The sequence below is a fragment of the Schistocerca nitens genome, chromosome 1, assembly GCF_023898315.1.
Source record: "Schistocerca nitens isolate TAMUIC-IGC-003100 chromosome 1, iqSchNite1.1, whole genome shotgun sequence".
Lineage (NCBI taxonomy): Eukaryota > Metazoa > Arthropoda > Insecta > Orthoptera > Acrididae > Schistocerca > Schistocerca nitens.
Window position 1 is genome coordinate 712,395,500 of NC_064614.1, and position 19,861 is coordinate 712,415,360.

General features: G+C 42.6%; 1 protein-coding gene across 3 annotated transcripts in view; it reads right to left on the minus strand.

Moving 5' to 3' along the window:
• Positions 1 to 1,350: 1,350 nt before the first annotated feature.
• LOC126259870 (dipeptidyl peptidase 9) overlaps positions 1,351 to 19,861 on the minus strand; it is a 203,654-nt gene continuing 185,143 nt past the window's right edge. For all 3 annotated transcript variants that reach the window (XM_049956949.1, XM_049956939.1, XM_049956932.1), the window contains 2 exons: positions 5,110 to 5,221; positions 1,351 to 2,667 (listed from right to left, as the gene is read on the minus strand). In XM_049956949.1, coding sequence (XP_049812906.1) covers positions 2,575 to 2,667; positions 5,110 to 5,221 — 205 coding nt within the window. In that variant the 3' untranslated portion in view covers positions 1,351 to 2,574. The remainder of the gene's footprint in view (positions 2,668 to 5,109; positions 5,222 to 19,861) is intronic.

Here is a 19,861-nt window from a genome sequence, read left to right on the forward strand (position 1 = left end):
GTCTGAGCCAGTACTGCACTCTACTGTCAGATTCGAACAGATCAAACCTCCATCCTCAATGTTCTGTGATGAGACAAGGAAGCCCAACATCTTGCCACCTACTTTAGATTCACTGTCATTTAGCCAATTTCCACAGCTACTCCAGCCAGTAGCACACGAACAATTGACCAGCTTCATCTTCCTGATGGTAGCATGTGAACAGTCAACCAGCTTTGTTGTTTTTTATATGTGCCTTCCCAAGGCCTGGGCATAACAATCTGCCCTTTGTCAAAGATGTTAATGGCAGCAAATCTTTCAATTTATGGCCCACACCATCATTAATATGATTCCCCATTCATCTCTGCTCCACTTCTATACTTTCCTCAGAGCATCACATGCAAGCAACGCTACCATGAGGCATTCAGTCTCACAGTGGGCAGTGGTTGTAATGTTCTAACTCATCAATGTACATTTTTCAGCACTGTTATCTATGTATTTTAACTTTTCTGCCATGATCCTCTTGCCCTCGATCTTCCCCAACACAACCATTATTTCTCATACATTTGTTTTTCTAGGTTCTACTGCCGTTTCTGATCTTTAATATCTCTCATCTTTTATTCCTACTTCAACTCCTCACATACCATTTGTATCTTTCCTTTCTTTCTCTGCCCACTTTGCCTCTGTTATCAGTCTTTGTACACCTTTGCTATCATCTTTGCCACTTATAAATTTTTCAAAGCCTGTTGTTACAATCGGATTTTTTGTTTGTCCTGTCCTGCTGCATCTCTCTCGACACTGGCCTTTCAAATAGAACTTATTATTAATCCCTGATTACACTCATTTCTGAAATATTTTCCCAAATTAAGGAACTTCCAATTTCGAAAGCTTTTGTTTCATAAGCAAATTTTTTTCTCTGTCTTCTGTAGTTTTTAAAAACATCTTCATGTACACACAAAAATGACCACACAGACTAGGAACAATTTGGAAGAAAAAAAAATGGATTTTTTCCCATTACTCACAAGTATCTTCTAACTACATAACTTTAAAAACAGTTTTTAGTACACAAGAGATCTTATGATCACAACATTGTAGTTATGTCTCTGGATAATAAATAGGCACCTTGAGCGAGTTTCTTCTTATTTGTTCACACACTATAAATTGTCAAAGAAGATGTTCCAGCATTTAAAACATAAGTTCACATATACATATATTTTGTAACAACTTCTTACCACAACAATGAAGTCAGGTAGCACATGCAGCAAAGTTATAAATAACACCAACTTCAACTATTTATTGCTATGGTAGTGGGACCCATTTCTTATAATACTTCACTGAAAAACATTAAAACAACACACAGAAATGAAATAAAACTTGAGCTATAACAATAATTCATTTTATTCCTCTGCTTCATGACAAAATTACACAATTTCCGTTCTTTGCCACTTCATATATCACAAGTTTGACACAGAAAATACAGTGCCATAATGAAAGTTTTAAGAGCTTCTGTACATCTCATTAACTGTGATATTTATGTACGAATTGAGTTACAAAATGGAAATTGGATGCAAATATTCTCTTGGTTCCATCTGACTGGGCTATATTGCATGTTTCTTCCACTTTACTTCTACTATTCTAGCAATGTTCTGGCTCCAGAAGGCATTACCAACAGTCAAGCTTCCTTCTAAGAATAAGAATATTCTTGCTGCAGGTTGTATTGCTATTTTAACCACTAGAGATAATATAAGAAACAATAATGCAATATACTAATTTACATAAGAATATTGGCAGTTATTTTGTATGTTAATACTGTAAAATGTATTTTACACAAGAAATACATTTATTATGACTCTTTAGGACAGTATGAATAATGCTGATCTGGCTTACACTTCATTAAAATTCTCAAAATATACAAATACTGTGTGTAATTCAATTATGGATCATTCATTGTCAAAAATAATACAGATTTAAAATGCTCAACAAGTATCTTCAAATAATAGTCTGTTAAAACAGCATATCACCAGATCAAAAACAATGAATTAACAGAAAAAAGATCTAATCTGATGATACTGATGCATTTACTTACAAACTAAATAGTTTAACAGCCCCTCAAATGGCCACAGCAAAATTACATAATCAACAGTCCATTTCACAGCAGAAAAGTTAAGGTCCAAACTCAACTCATGAAAATTAAATACAAATTTAAAACAATAAATAGGAGATCCCTGGCATGTTATCATACCTCTACACTATTTGTTTCAAAAAAGTCACGAGTTCTACAGACTGTAGACTGCATTAGAAAAAAGTAAGAGTGAGGGAGGGTGGGGATCACAGAACCTCAGAACTGTGCAACAGTCCATATGAACAATACCTCATGAAATTTACACACATACACACACATGTACAACACCTTACATGAACACATCTTGAACACCGTGAAGCAAATTTCTGCTGTCATGTGCAAAATGTTCAGCCATTAATCAAAAAAGGCCCTCTTGCCATTTCCACAGTCGAGCAGATGCAATCTCAATTAAGCTCTTATAGGCCAAACCAAACCATATTGGTTTGTAGAATAGTAAGTTATCTTGCACAACAGTACTACAGATAGTTTTCCAGGAATGAAAGGAGCATTGTTTCATAGTGTTTGCTGGCATCTAAATCTCTCAAACTATGTCTTTCATTTGGGTAAACCTGGAACAATAGGACAAAATAATGTAAAGTGAGAACACAATTACAGATAGCATAGCAAAATACAGGTAATTAACACCTTGTAAGCAACATGAGATGCACTTAAAATGTTTATTAGCCAAAGCAGAATTCAATTGTATAACCCCGCATCAGTCACATTTTATGTACGGTATCTCTACATCAGTGATATGTCAGTTACAATGTGTTTAGAAGATGTCTTTCACAGATATCTGGAAGCTTTTGAGCACCAAGCATTCTCTCTCTCTCTCTCTCTCTCTCTCTCTCTCTCTCTCTCTCTCTCACACACACACACACACACACACACACACACAATTGAGGCTGGTTTGAAAAGTTCTTGGAACAGAATAGAAAAAATTAGTTACATCACTGAAACTTTTTTATTTTTCAATGTATTAATACAATTCGTCCAATGACGTTCCAGTGCCTTGATCCCATTTCAAAAATGAGTTTCCTCCAGGCCTGCAAAATAGTTGTCAACTCAGGCTATCAATTCTTCATTTCAAGTGAATCTTCGCCCACCAAGAAAAATTTTCAGTTTTGGGAAGAGGTGGAAGTCTGAAGGAGCCGCATCAGGTGAATAAGGCGGGTGTGGCAACAATTCATACCTTAGTTTGTATAATTTTGCCATGACAACGGCACGTGTGCGGGCGTGCATTGTCTTGATGGAAAATGACTTTCTTCCTTGCTTAACCTGCCCTTTTTTTTGTATATATTTTGTTGCAATTTATCCAGGAGGTTAGCATAGTACTCTCCAGTAATTGTTTGCCCAGTGGGGAGATAATCTACAACAAGAATCCCCTTCACATCCCGGAACACTGATGCCATGACCTTTCCCACCAAAGGAATTGTCTTTGCTTTCTTTGGTGACGGAGAATCGGCATGTTTTCAAGCGTTAACTGTTGTTTTGTCTCTGGAGTAGAGTAGTGCACCTAAGTTTCATCTGTGGCCACAAACCAGCATGAAAAATCTTATTCATTTCTCCTAAAATGGACCAAACATGGTTGCGGTGTGTCCATTCTCATGCATTTTTTATCCAGCATCAAGAGTGGCGGCACCTATCTTGCAGATAACATTCTCATTTCTGATTCTTCAGTTAAAAAGTGATATACCCTTTCAGATAATATCTGGCAAATGTGAGAAATTTCACTCACTTGCAATTGACGATCCTCCATAACCATTTTGTGCACTTTTGCAATGAATTCTTTAGTAGTGACACATCTTGGCCGACCGCTGCACAGGTTATCATCTAAGCTCTCCCCACCAAATTTAAATTCATTTGTCCACTTGGCAACAGTTGAATATGAAAGAGCAGAGGCTCCCAGTGTATTCTGGAAATTTGCACGAATGTCCTTTGCTTTCATACCTTTCTTTACAAAGTGCTTAATCACTGCTCAAATCTCGATTTTTTTCCATATTTGCGAATCATTACATGGGAACAACAACAGAGCCATGTCACTGACACAGCTCTCTTCAAAGAGCACTGATGTGGCATTTATTTACAGGCAACAGTCCAATGAATATCATGTGAACAACTCGTTGCGCTAGTGCCGACCTCTCATTGTGATTCCAAGAACTTTTCAAACCACCCTCATGGATTGGTTTGCAAGAATATTTGAAACTGGGGCTAACTACAACTCATTGCACTCCTTTGAAATATGCCAAATACAAGTAATGGCAAGTTTTATGTTATAATTCTGAAACTTTTTTCATGGTTACAAGAGATAATAAGGGGACACTTGGGCTGACCTTGTAATATCCACCATACTTAAGAAAATTTGACATTTTAAAATCCAACAATGGAAAATCCAGGATGGAATGATGAAAATATTATGAAAAGGTTAGATTTCTGTTCACCATAGAGAGAGATTGCATTTTAAAATAATATAATCTATTAGTAATATTTGAGCAGAACAGTTTCAAATAAATGCACTGAAAATCAATTTCTACAGTATAGATCAATGAAAAACATCCCAGTTATACTTAACTTGTAGCAATTAAATGGATGAATCAATGACAAGGATTAGGCGGAAGACTCTCACAAGGATTAGGTGGAAGGCTCACAGTGTGCGGTTATGTTTTTTCGAACAATAAAACAAGCAAAGAGGAAAATTAAACATCAAATTATTTGAGACCATACCTTTAAAAACATTTAACAGCAAAAACATCTGTGTGTAACTTTTACAATTTGTGCTATTTTTGCAACTTTGAGACTCTGTGATAAGTACCCTAACCTTGTTAACTAGTTGCTGATATCAAAAGTGTGCATGTGAAATTCCTCCTTATCTAAAACTTTTAGCATAATGACACTGACAAAGGAGCATAATGACACTGACACAGGTGTGAAAATAGTAATTGTAATAATAATACTGCCCTACCCAAAAAATTACAGCCAAACAATCGTTTCTGTACAAAATAATAGCTTACTTGCAGCTGATATGGTTTTCCAGCTTTGATCATGGCACTTATTAGCTGGCTTGTGTGGAAGAAATGGACATTTTCATCAATAAGTCCATGTATAATCAACAGCCTGTTTTCCCTGAAACATAAGAGATGAAATTAGAAACGTAATCTTTTTCCATTTTATAACTGATTAAAAATTTTGCACAACCACGTCGCTAAACAGTTTCGAAAGATTACAGCTGTTCCACTGTTCGGCACCTTATCAGTGCTAGAAACTAATGAGTAACACCTTCCTTGCCACTATAATTTCCTAAGTTAAAACAGCTTGTTGGCAATTGGATTAAACATTAAAAATCAAACTACCAGATACTTATCCCATCATGAGTAGTATTTACATCTGTATTTATTACAAAAGAACATTTGTATTATATCACATAATGAAAATGACAGAAACAGGACCTACAATATTTCTCACAGAAAAGGAGTGTGTACTTACCACCTACCAAACAAACAATCAGAGGACATCTGGTTGGCACACAAAAGTAGAGACACAGTACAAATTTTTAAAATTACCTCACAAAAATCATTCCAAACAGAGAAAGAAAGTGAATAATATATATACAAACAATGGAATTAACGTCTCTCTGAGCCCTCGATTGTCAAGAGGGACACAAAATGCAAAATGCTAACCATACCATAATTGCAATGACACAAAGGAATTAAAGACATTAGCTGCCAGTGGGCATTGAATTATATCAAAGGTGCAAGTTGAAAATTTGTATGCAAATGGGATTCGAATCTGGGTCTCCTGCCTACGAGGTCGATGCACTGACCACTATGCCACCCAGACGCAGGTGTAACCACATCTGCATGGACTATTCCAGTATGCATCCTGTCAGACTCAAATCATCAACTTATACAACACACTACTGATGTACCGCACCTGCTTGTCAGCCTCGTTACACTCAGCATCTTGTTGATTCCCAGAAGAGTTCAAGCTTTTTTGTGCATCTGCACATAAGAGATCATTGGCGATCATCCCTTAATTATACACTGAAGAGCCAAAGAAACTGGTACATCTGCTTAATATCGTGTAGGGACCCGCAAGCATGCAGAAGCACCACAACATGACGCAGCATGGACTCGACTCATGCCTGAGGTAGTGCTGGAGGGAACTGACACCATGAATTCTGCAGGGCTGTTCATAAATTGGTAAGAGTACAAGGGGGTGGAGATCTATTCTGAACAGCATGTTGCAAAGCATCCCAGATATGCTCAAGTAGAAGTGTTTAAACTCAGAAGTGTTTCTGGAACCACTCAGTAGTAATTCTGGACATGTGGGGTGTCATATTGTCCTGGTGGAATTGCCCAAGTCCATCAGAATGCACAATGGACATAAAGGGATGCAGGTGATCAGACAGGAAGCTTATGTACATGTCACCTGTCAGATCATATCTAGATCTATCAGGGGCCCCTTATCACACCTACTGCACACGCCCCACAGCATTACAGAGTCTCCACCAGCCTGAACAGTCCCCTGCTTACATGCAGGGTCCATGGATTCACGCAGTTGTCTCCGTACCCATAAACGTCCATCCTCTCGATACAATATGAAGTGAGACTCGTTTAGTCACGCAACATGTTTCCAGTCATCAACATTCCAAAGTCGGTGTTGACAGGCGCAGGCGAGATGTAAAGTTTAGTGTCATGCAGTCGTCAAGGGTACACAAGTGCGCCTTCAGCTCCAAAAGCCCATATCAATTATGTTTCGTTGAACGGCTTGCATGCTGACACTTAATGATAGCCCAGCATTTAAATCTGCAGCAATATGCAGAAGGGTTGCACTTGTGTCACATTGAACAATTCTCTTCAGTTGTCGTTGGTTCCGTCGGAGATTTGATGTTTTTCTGGATTCCCGTTATTCAAAATACACTTGTGAAGTGATTGTACAGGAGAGTCCCTACTTCATCGCTACCTCGGAGATGACGTGTCCCATCACTCGTGCGCTGACAATAGCATCACTTTCAAACTCACTTAAATCTTGATAACCTGCCATTTTAGCAGCATAAACAATCTAACAACTGCACCAGGCACTTGCTGTCTTATATAGGTGTTGCCAACTGCAGTGCCGTATTCTGCCTGTTTACATACCTGTGTATTTGAATACGCATGCCTATACCAGTTTCTTTGGCGCTTCGGTGTATGTGTGGTGTCTGTTCTTTCGGTCATGCAGAGACGGTGGGCAAGACAGGAGTGGGGGGTAAGGCGGAGAGGTGGGGGGTAAGGCGGAGGGGTGGGGGGTAAGGCGGAGGGGTGGGGGCAAGGTGTAGGAGTGGGGGAAAGGTGGCTGGGGGGCAAGATGCAGGGGTGGGTGTGAGACGGGGGTGGGGGTAAGACGAGGGGGCAAGATGGGATGCAGAGGGGGAGGGAGGCAAGACATTTGTTGGACCTTCCACGTACGTTGTGCAGATGGGAATTTTGGAGGATGGGTAAATCAAGTGCTAAAGAAGTAGATTAGAGAAGGGGCACAAAAAGAGAAGTTGGTGTATTAGTGGAATATGAGGCTGTGTAGTGTTGTAGTGGGAGTAGAGAAGTGCAGGCTGTTGGAGAGGAGACTCTTGTGAAGGCCTAGGCCAGGGGTGCTTAATTAATGTATGATACGTGTGATGGAGAGTTCCAACCTGTGGAATGCAGCAACAGACAGCTATTTAGTTGTCATGCCCTGCACAAAGGCTGAAGACAACCTATCCACCTTCCTCCAGACACTCAACACCTTCTGCTTCATTTGTTTCACCTGGTCCCCCACAACCCAACAAGCCACTTTCAATGATGCTGACCTCCATCTCAAAGATGGCTATACCAGTAGCTTTGTCCATATCAGATCTACTAACCCCATCAATAACTCCACTTTGGCAGCTGCTACCCATTCCATACCAAGAGGTCCCTTATATATGGTGTAGCCTTAGCCTAGCTACCCGTCGTCATTGGATCTGTAGTGAGGTGCAGTGCTTCTCCAAATATACCAAGGTTCTCACTGAGGACTTCACAGATCAAAATTACCCTCCTGACCTCTTACACTGACAGATATGCGTGCCTTATCCCTTGAGTCACCTATCGCCTCCCAGATGTTCACCGTCCAGCCACAAAGGAGCACTCCTCTCATCACTTGGTACCATCCAGGATTGAAGGGATAATCACTTTCACCAACAGAAATAGACTACTTCTCATTGTGCCCTGAAATGAGGAAGATCCTACCCACTATATTTCCCTCGCATCTTCCCCACTGTGATAATGTGCTACCATCGAACCTGCACACTATTTTGTCCATCCTTATTCCATCCCTACTTCCAACCCCACAGTTCATATCCCTGTAATAGCCCTACACCCAAGACCTGTCCCAATCAGCCGACGCCGACGTGGCGGCGACGACGACGACGTGGCGGCGACGACGACGTGACGACGACGACGACGACCACCACCACCACCACCTATTCTAGTCCGGCAGCCACATGATTTACAAATTAAGTTACAATCACTGCTGCTTTCTATGACAACTACCTATTAGTCTGTCCAAATGAATGGCCAATGACAAACTGGGGTCAAGAGACAGCTAGACCACCCAGCTGCTGAACGTCCTGCCCTACATGATGTGCTTCACTTTTAATGACAGCTTCACAGCCTGTGTTACGTGGATCCTTCCTCTAAGGATCAGTTTTTTTAAATGCACAGGTGGACTTCCTCAAATATATCCTACTTCACGTAACCATAATGACAGAAGAATTCTGTCTGGACCTGGCAGTACTCATCCCAGAAAGAATTTGAAGAGATTAAGAAGCAGCTCTTAGACACGCCATTACTCCAACCTCTAGATAAAAAATTATTAAATCTATACTCGATGTTAACAAACTTCTCTTCTTCAGAAATGCTTTCCTTGCCATTACCAGTCTACATTTTACATCCTCTCTACTTCAACCATTATCAGTTATGAGAAGTATTCATCAGGAATACATTCTGTAGAAAATACGTAACAATATTGTACCACAAAAGAAGAAATACTTATGAGAATGACTTTAAATTTGTGGTATATACTGATACATTTAGTGTTTTCATGAGTGTTAAGCAGGCTTTAAGAACCTCCCAATGATAGTTTCCTGCACTAAAAAGATAATTTTATGCACACTATATTGCATTTGACGACTATTTACAAATTCAACATGTGGGCAGTGCAAGTTTTGTTTATGGCATAGTACTTACACCTGTTTTTCTTTGTGAAGTACTAGTACACAATGCCACATCACTGTTACGTCAGCCTATGTGAGGACATACTCATGGAAGCAATCCAATATCAGTTCATGTGATATCAGGAGTTGGCATGCCTTTGGTTGCGCAGTGCTATGAATCATGATTGTGTTGAATATGCTGTGTGCTTGTCTGTCTACTGCACGCCATATTAAAGTCAGCATGTTCATCAACAAATCCATATGGATTGGGCAACACCCAAGACTTCCATTCCATGTGACAAATGAAGTGTCAGTTAGGTTCTTTACAAAGCAGAGTACCCACAAGTGCAGTCAAAGGAAATAGTGCGATGTATGTTCACATATGGATATTCTGGCCAGAGTTTATGTACAAATGCGTATTTAATTATGTAAACTGTATGCAACAAAGCTATTTCTGCCCCCTGCTATTTTCTTTTTTTCTTTTGTTAGTGTACTGAACTTTAATATTTATGCAATTATGCAATTTAATTTTATCCATTGTTTTCAGCGTTTCGTCCGTGACTGTTTTACTTTTGTAAAATGAAGAACAAACCGCCTACTGGCACCTTTCTTTTTTGACGTATTTCACAGTGAAACTTTACATTGCTTTACGTTTTTAGGCAAAATTTCTTTTGCTAAGTCCAGGGATGTGTGAGGAGCCTACAGCTTCCCATGTCAGGATATTTGTTAAGTTTCAGACTTTTTCGAAAATTTGTTGCTAAGCCTTACTGTACTGTGTGTGTTTTATCGATGCAGCTATCACTGGTTTAGCTGTGTCCAGCATTTAAGAATAATTTTTGCCCATGACAATACTTTTTTGAAACTGATTGCCAATTTACTTTGTGCGTATTCCTCACATAGTGCAATGGCAGCAGGGAACGAGTCTGTCATCCCTGGTTGGTCGTGTTGCATGATAAGAACACATTCAGAAGTAATGGATTCAGTGTAACTATTCGCGCCACGTTTCTATGGTCTTGAAGTTTCAGTGTAAAGTGATTAATGTTTTATTGCGGCATACATAACATCACTAAAACTAGTTTGTAGGAAGTGATCATTTCAGTCTTACAGTTTGGCTTCTGCTATTAACCCTAATCAACTGAACCTGTCATTGTCTGGTTCATCGAATTACCAGTAAAGAGAGAATATAATTAGATATTTGGAGGTGAAGAAGAGTAATATACACTGATCAGCCAAAAAAATTTGATCACTATCTGCCGCAATGTTGGATGCTGCCTGATGGCACTGCAGGCACGACGCGGCAACAAAAGTACGTAAGCAGAGCAGACATGCACAGGGATCACCCTAGTGAAGACATGGGCTACAAATGGGAAAATCTGTTGAGATAAGTGACTTTGGCAAAGTGCAGATTAATATTATGCAGAATCCGTGAATGAGTACCTTGAAAATGGAGAAGCTGGTTGAATGTTTACATGCTACTGTCATGAGCATCTACAGAAACAGGGACAGTAAAACTACAACTAGGCATTAAGTGGTTGGACATCCACAACTCTTGACAGACTGTGGGGTTCGGAGGCTTGTCTGCTCTGTAACGTAGGATATATGGCGATCTTCAGCATCTCTGCTGACAGACACAATACCGGTGCATGCACAAGCGTTTCGGAGCACATGATGCATCATATCTCGTTGAACATGGAGCACCACAGCAGTCCACCCCTACGTGTTCATGTATTGACCCAACAACATCATCAATTGTAATTGCAATGGGCAAGGGGCCATCAGAATTCGACCGTTGATTGATGAAAATGTGTCTGCTTTTGTGTGAATCCCATTTTTGCTACCTTACGTCCATGGTCATCTCCACAAACGCTGACACTGAGGTGAAAGGCAGCTTGAAACATGCAGCACATCATGTACACAGGTTGGTGGGAGCGGTATTATGCTATGGGAGACATTCTCCTGCACCTGCATGGGGTCTGTTGTAGTAATTGAAGGCACACTGACAGCTGCATCCCTTCACGCTTGATGTCTTCCCCAACAGCAATGTCATCTTTCAGCAGTATAACTGTCCATGTCTTGGAGCCAGAATCATGCTACAATGGTTTGAGTAGCATTATAGTGAACTCACTTTGATGCCTTAGCGACAAAAGTCGCCTGACGTTAATGCTGTCGAACTCATCTGTCTCGCTGCTGGGTGCAATCACCAGGTACAGAAACCAGTCACCCTTATTTATGTGAATTACATACCTGTGTGTATGTCATCTAATGCCACATACCTCCGCCAACCTAACAATAAACTGTCAGATCCCTCATATGCGGAATCAGTTATGTATTTACTTCCAAAGACGGACAAAATAGCTATTAAGCAGGTAGTCATAATGTATAACATTTTTGTCGATGTATAATGTTTTTGTTAATTCACATCACCCATCAAATGCCATGATATAATCTTTCACCACAAGTGACCTCTGTACTACCCAATTACGGACCTCTGATCTCAGAGCATGGAACCTTGGTTGCCTGCAGATTCTTGTCATCTGCGTAGTCTACTATGCAGTAATTAAGTAAAACATTTTCCACCAATCTGTATGTTATAAAGAATTCTTTACTTGTTTCTGGTTTTCAACTTTATATCAATGTGTGTTGTATAACACTGATGTGGAAGCAGACTGGACAGTATTCTCATTTCAATTTCTCATAAAATTTCATGGCAGCCGTGTTATAACTAGGCGAGAAACGAAATACGAGCATCTTTGGCTGGTATGTTCAGACAGTTGGAGCTTAATAGCCGGATAGTATAGAGATGACTGGGTACCCGCCTTCTACAAGTGCCAAAATTTCACCATTATTTAAGTATCAAGAATATTGTTAACGAATCTATATGATGGCCATATACTGCCTTATATGGTGATAAGTTTACATGTTTTTCTACTTTTATATAACAGATGCATGATCAGGTTTCACAGATTCTAAAATACCTTTACTTTGTTCTTATGGTTTTGATGGTGACTGTAACTCAAAAACAGTTATTTCTTCAAATAAAATGAAATGACACCAAAGACTGGATTCTATAATCTAATCTGCATCCACACCAATATTCCACAAGCCACCATACGGTGCATGGCTGAGGGTACCCTGTATCACTACTACTCATTTCCTTTCCTGTTCCACTCGCAAATAGTATGAGATAAAAACAACTGCCTATATGCCTCCGAATGAGCCCTAATTTCTCGCATCTTACATGCAATGTATGTTGGCAGCAGTCATCTTCAAATGCCAGTTCTCTAAATTTTCTCAACAGTGTTTCTCGAAAAGAATGGTGCCTTCCCTCCAGGAATTCCCATTTAAGTTTCCGAAGCGTCTCTGTAACACTTCCGTGTTGTTCATAACTACCGGTAACAAATCTAGCAGCCCACCTCTGAATTGCTTTGGTACCTTCCTTCAATCTGACCTGGTACAGATTCCAAGCACTCAAGCAGTACTCAACAGTAGGTTGCACCGGTGCCCGATATGTGGTCTCCTATACAGGTGAACCACTCTTTCCTAAAATTCTCCCAATACACCAAAGTCGACCATCCCTACCACAATTCTCTCCCACCCTTTTCATCTCGTATTGCTTCGCAATGTTACGCCCAGATATTTAAACGACTTGATTGTGTCAAGCAGGTCACTAGTAATACTGTATCCAAATGTTACAGGTTTGTTCTTCCTATTATCCACGTTAACTTAAATTTTTCCACATTTAGGGCTACCTGCCATCCATAACACCAACTGGAAATTTTATGTAATGCATCTTGTATCTTCCTGCACTCACTCAACTTCGACACCTTACCGTACACCATGGCATCATCAGCAAACAATTGCAGATTGCTGCCCACTCTGTCCACCAAATCATTTATGTATACAGAGAATAGCAGCAGTCCTACTGCACTCCCCTGGGTCACTTCTGGCAATACCCTAGTCTCCAATGAACACTCGCTGTTGAGGATAACGCACTAGATTCTATAACTTCGGAAGTCTTCGAGCCACTTACATATCTGAACTTATTCCATATGCTCATACCTTCATTGACAGCCTGCAATGGGGCACTGTGTCAACTGCTTTCCGGAAATCTAGAAATATTGAATACGCCTGTTGCCGTTCATCCATAGTTCTCAGTATATCACATGAGAGAAGGGTTGGCTGAGTTATGCACCAGTGATGCCTTCTAAAACCATGCTGATTCGTGGACGTAAGCTTCTCAGTCTCATGAAAGTTCATTATATTCGAACTGAGAGTATGTTCAAGGATTCTGCAACAAACAGTAGTTAGATATATTGGTCTGTAATTTTGCAGGTCCGTTCCTTTACCCTTCCTGTATACTGGAGTTACCTGCACCTTTCTCTGGCCGCTTGGGATTTTGTGCTGTGCAAAAGATTTGTGATAAAAGCCAGCTAGGTAAGGGGGCAAGACCATTGAGCGAACTTTGTAAAATCAAACTCGGATTCCATCCCAGCCTGGTAAAGTCCAACAAGGTAACACTGTTAGCGATGTCACGGTAGAGCATTGTAAAGAAGCAACGAGATTATGGCTGGAGGTCCGAGCGATTTTGTAATGTACCTTTAAAACTGGTAACAACAGATTGCAGTAATAATCATGTACTAGAGGATTTCGTGTCGATGAACCAATATGTAGCAGTCTAAGAATGACAACTTTGGGCTTCTTTGATGATTATAAACTAACCAATTTACAGATTAAATCTGCAGGTTTACTTTCTGGATCGTAATGATGAAGCCAGCTGTCCTCCGCAGTGATGATGGAACTGGTTCACACTTCCCACGCTTCATTTAATGTTGAATAAGCATCAAATAATCCTCCATTAGCACATGTTCAGTTGAGGTATTTGCTACATTAATAGCCATCTAGTATATAACCTCCTCACACAAGAAGAAATCAGCACAATAATGAATTCATTACTATGGGAAGCTCTCGGTCACTATAGCAGTGTATCATTTTTCTGGTCATTCCTTTTACAAATTGTAGCTGCTGGGTTACTTGTGATTTCAAAATTCTCATGGTCAGCACACCTGGATATTTCTGTTTTCCTGTTCACAGAATTATCCTCTTTAAGCAGGTTCAGTAAATATGTGCTTGACTGTGAAAGAACATCCTCACTATGAGACTGTTAGAAAATCTCAGTGTACCACAAGGCATTTCAGCAGACAGACAAGTAAACATTTGAATTTGCATTTTGCTCAGTGTCAACTGAATGAAATAATTTACCAGCAGCATTCTGTTAAGACATTATATTGTGTTCTTATAAACTCTTCAGCTTTCTTACTGCATATTCCATGGTAATTGCTCACTTTATGAAACACTGTTTCATTTCCTTGTGTTTGTTGAACAAAATGAAAAAATCTTGCATGTTCAGGTTTCGAACTTTTACACTAATTTTCATAAAGAGCTACACCTGGAAGGACCCAACTGCACCACTGCAAATTGGATGTGTATTTTCACACCATCTGCTATGCTCATGATTACGTTTGTACAGTCAGCCATGTACTCAGGGAGCACAAATGGGGCTTTTACAAGAAGTTAAGAAAGAGGACTTACTGTGGGGATGCAGGAGGCTGGATGGTCCTATTGTTGTATTGCACACTGCACCCATCATATAGTCACCAACACAGCCAGTGTTTTTTTTTTTTTTTTTTTTTTTTAGGGCGCAAAACTACTGTGGTCATTAGCGCCCGGTCCGTGACTTCGGAAACAGTAAAAAACCGAAAATGTAAACCAGCAGCAATGGGAACGAAACTCAAAAAATTGGAGAAACTAAAAGCAGAAGGAAGGCTTAAAAATCCACTACAGAAAGGGGTTGGTTGTCCCCAAAAAAAGCGTCAAATAACTGACGTCATTTCACTGGCACTAATCAAGTCGAGAACGCGATCGGCCGAGCGCGTGTCATCTGCTAAAATTGACGATATATCAGGCGACAGCTGTAGACGGGTGCGTAATGGAGTAAAATAGGGGCACTCAATTAAAAGGTGTCTTACCGTCCACAGCTGAGAGCAGTGGGGACAGAGTGGGGGAGGATCGCCGCTTAAAAGATGTCTATGGCTAAAAAGACAGTGCCCTATCCGGAGTCGAGTTAAAATTACCTCCTCCCGACGACGTGTTCGGGAGGAAGAGGTCCAAGCACAAGGAAGAGCTTTCACGTCCCGCAATTTATTATGGGGAAGTGTCGACCAATGTGCGTGCCATAAAAGAACAACACGATGACATAAAACGCTCCGTAGATCGGCGAAGGGAATCGATTGAATAGCTGGCCGAAGAAGAGAGACTGCAGCCTTGGCCGCTATATCGGCCGCCTCATTTCCACATATACCAACGTGTCCCGGGAGCCAGAGGAATGCCACCGAGACACCCCCCAGGTGGAGCAAGCACAGACAGTCCTGAATCCGGTGAACCAGAGGGTGGACTGGGTAAAGAGCTTGGAGACTTAGGAGAGAGCTGAGAGAATCTGAGCAGATAACATACTGTATCCGCTGGTGGCGGCGGATGTAGTGGACAGCCTGGAGAACAGCGTAAAGCTCCGCAGGTCGGGAAGCCGAAATCGATTTGGGGTGTCGCCAACAATATAGGCACTCCCTACACCAAACGATGTTTTTGAGCCATCAGTGTAAATAAATGTGGCTTCCGTCATTTGTGCACATAGAGCAGAAAATGCCCGACGATAAACAAGTGAAGGGGTACTATCCTTGGGAAACTGACAAAGGTCACGAAGCAGGCAGATCCGGGGACGGAGCCAAGGCGGTGCTGTACCCTAAGTTGTCAAGAACGTTTTAGGAAAGCGGAAGGAAAGAGAATGGAGCAGTTGACGGAAGCGGACTCCCGGTGGTAGTAGGGAGGAGGGACGGCCTGCATACCCTACATCAAAGGAGGCGTCGAAAAAAATGTCATGGGCTGGATTAGCAGGCATGGAAGACAGATGGCTAGCATAATGACTCAGAAGGACTGCTCGCCGATTGGACAGCGGAGGTTCAGCAGTCTCGGCATAAAGGCTTTCCACAGGGCTGGTGTAAAAAGCTCCAGACACTAAACGTAATCCACGGTGGTGGATAGAGTCGAGACGCCGAAGAATAGACGGCCGAGCAGAGGAGTAAACTATGCTTCCATAGTCCAATTTCGAGTGCACTAAGGCGCGATAGAGGCGGAGAAGGACAACTCGGTCCGCTCCCCAGGAGGTACCATTCAGGACACGGAGGGTGTTGAGGGATCGCAGACAGCGAGCCGAAAGATAGGAAACGTGGGAGGACCAGCACAGTTTTCTGTCAAACATAAGACCCAAGAATTTAGCGACGTCCGAAAACGGAAGGTTGACAGGTCCTAGATGTAAGGAGGGTGGAAGAAACTCCTTACGTCGCCAAAAATTAACACAAACGGTCTTACTGGGAGAAAAACGGAAGCTGGTTTCGATGCTCCAAGAGTGGAGGCGATCGAGACATCCTTGAAGATGTCGTTCAAGAAGGCTGGTCCGTTGAGAGCTGTAGTAGATCGCAAAATCGTCCACAAAGAGGGAGCCTGAGACATCAGGAAGGAGGCAATCCATAATTGGATTTATGGCAATGGCAAACAGTACAACACTCAGCACGGAGCCCTGGGGCACCCCGTTTTCTTGGGAGAAAGTACAGGAGAGAGTAGTGTGCACCCGCACTCTAAATGTGCGCTCTGCCATAAATTCGCGAAGAAAAAGGGGCAGCCGACCTCGAAAGCCCCAAGAGAACAGTGTGCGGAGGATGCCTGTCCTCCAACAGGTATCGTATGCTCTCTCCAGATCAAAAGATATTGCTGTTGTTTGGCGTTTCCGGAGAAAATTGTTCATGATATAAGTGGAGAGAGCAACAAGATGGTCAACTGCAGAACGATGCTTTCGGAATCCGCATTGGGCAGGTGTTAAAAGACTTTGGGACTCCAGCCACCAAGCTGAACGGCAATTCACCATACGCTCCAAAACCTTACATACATTACTCGTGAGAGAAATGGGGCGATAGCTAGAGGGGAGATGTTTGTCCTTTCCAGGTTTCGGAACAGGAACAACGATAGCTTCCCGCCATCGTCTGGGGAAAGTACTGTCGGTCCAAATTCGATTATAAAGACGAAGGAGGTAACGCAGACTATGGGTTGGTAAATGCAGCAACATTTGGACGTGGATACCATCCGGTCCTGGGGCGGAGGAGCGCGAAGAAGAGAGTGCATGTTGGAGTTCCCGCATGGAGAAAACAGTATTGTAGCTTTCGCGATTTTGAGAGGATAAAGCAAGAGGTCGCACTTCCGCTGCACATTGCTTCGGGAGAAACGCTGGCGGGTAATTTGAAGAGCTTGAAATCTCAGCAAAGTGTTGACCCAATGAGTTAGAAATTGCGATGGGGTCCACTAATGTATCATGCACGACAGTGAGCCCAGAGACTGGGGAGAAACTAGGCGCGCCTGATAACCGTCGAAGCCGACTCCAAACTTCCGAGGAGGGAGTGAAGGTGTTAAATGAGCTAATAAAGAATTTCCAGCTTGCCTTCTTGCTATCGCGGATGACGCGACGGCATCGCGCACGGAACTGCTTATAGCGGATACAGTTGGCCAAAGTAGGATGGTGGCGGAAAACGCGAAGAGCACGTCGCCGCTCACGTATTGCGTCACAGCACGCCTCGTTCCACCAAGGAACCGGGGGGCGCCGGGGCAATTCGGAGGTGCGTGGTATTGAACGTTCCGCAGCTGTAAGAATAACATCGGTAATATGTGTGACCTCATCGTCGACGCTGGGAAAGTGACGGTCATCAAATGTCGCTAGAGACGAAAAAAGTGTCCAATCGGCTTGGGCAAACTTCCAGCGTCGCGGGCGCATATATGGCAGTTGAGGCTGCAGTCTAAGGACACATGGAAAGTGGTCACTCGAGTGTGTATCGTCAAGGGTGAACCATTCGAAGCGCCGAGCTAGCGGAACAGTACCGACCGAAAGGTCCAAGTGAGAGAAATTTGTCATGGAGGCAGACAAAAATGTAGGGACCCCAGTGTTGAGGCAAACTAGATCCGCTTGGTGGAAGACGTCTAGCAATAGTGAGCCACGTGGACAAGGATGTGGAGATCCCCAAAGCGGATGGTGTGCATTGAAGTCCCCAACCAGCAAATAGGGGGGTGGAAGCTGACCAAGAAGATGAAGGAGATCAGCTCGTGCCATTGGTGTGGACGATGGAATGTATACAGTACAAAGAGAAAAGGTATATCCAGAAAGGGAAAGACGGACAGCGACAGCTTGGAAGGAAGTGTTTAAGGGGACTGGGTGATAATGGAGAGTATCACGGAGAAGAATCATGAGTCCTCCATAGGCTGGAGTGCCTTCAACAGAGGGGAGATAAAATCGGATGGACTGAAAATGGGGGAGAACAAAGCGGTCATGGGGACGCAGCTTTGTTTCCTGAAGACAGAAGATGACCGGCGAGTAGGATCGTAAGAGGATCGACAATTCATCCCGATTGGCTCGAATGCCGCGGATATTCCAGTGGATAATGGACATAGGGTGAACAGAAAATGGAGGAATGTGACCAAGGTTGCTGTCAACTCATCGACTGCTCAGAGTTTGCGACCGACAACATGGAATGGCGTTCAGCCGAAGGCAGAAGATCCTGATCCATAGGTTGTTCAGGAGCAGCTCCTGTCACCAGCGATCGGCCGGTTGATCGGCTGCCAGCAGTGCGCCTCGGCAACACAGAAGACGGCCGAGGGCGATTTCCGCCAGGTGGTGCTGTAGATGGGACACGCCTTGGCGGAGAAGGAGATGAACTGGGTTTCTTAGTAGCCTTCTTGGAAATATGATATTTAGATGGAGGAGGAACCGATGGTTGCGAAGTTGGGGTACATAAAAAATCTTCACGAGTGTGCTCTTTTTTGGAAGTCCGGGTGTCTGACTTTTGGGCTCGAGATTTAGCAGAACCCGATGAAGAGAGAGCCTTAGAGTGAGCAGGTGAAAGTGGGGAGGTTGAACGGGCGACCTTTGCGCTGGCTGATCTGACGACTGTGGCACTAAAGGTGAGATCACAAGTCTGTGTGGCCGCCTCCTTTGTTGGCCGAGGAGAGGCAAGGACAGTGCTGCATTTACCTGTGTGAGGCACAGTGGGCTTTCGACTGGTGAATAACTTTCGAGCAGCAAAGGTTGACACCTTTTCCTTCACTCTGATTTCCTGGATGAGCTTTACGTCTTTAAAAATGGGGCAATCTCGAGAGGAAGCAGCGTGGTCACCCATACAGTTGATGCAGTGAGGGGACGGAGGTGGACAAGCACCCTCATGGGCATCCTTGCCACACGTAACACATTTGGCCGGATTGGAACAGGACTGGCTGGTGTGATTGAACCACTGACACCGATAGCAACACGTAGGGTTTGGGACGTAAGGGTGAATGTAAATTATCTCATAGCCTGCTTTGATTTTCGATGGGAGTTGAACTTTGTCAAATGTCAAGAAGACAGTGCGGGTTGGAATGATGTTCGTGTCAACCCTTTTCATAACTCTATGAACAGCCGTTACGCCCTG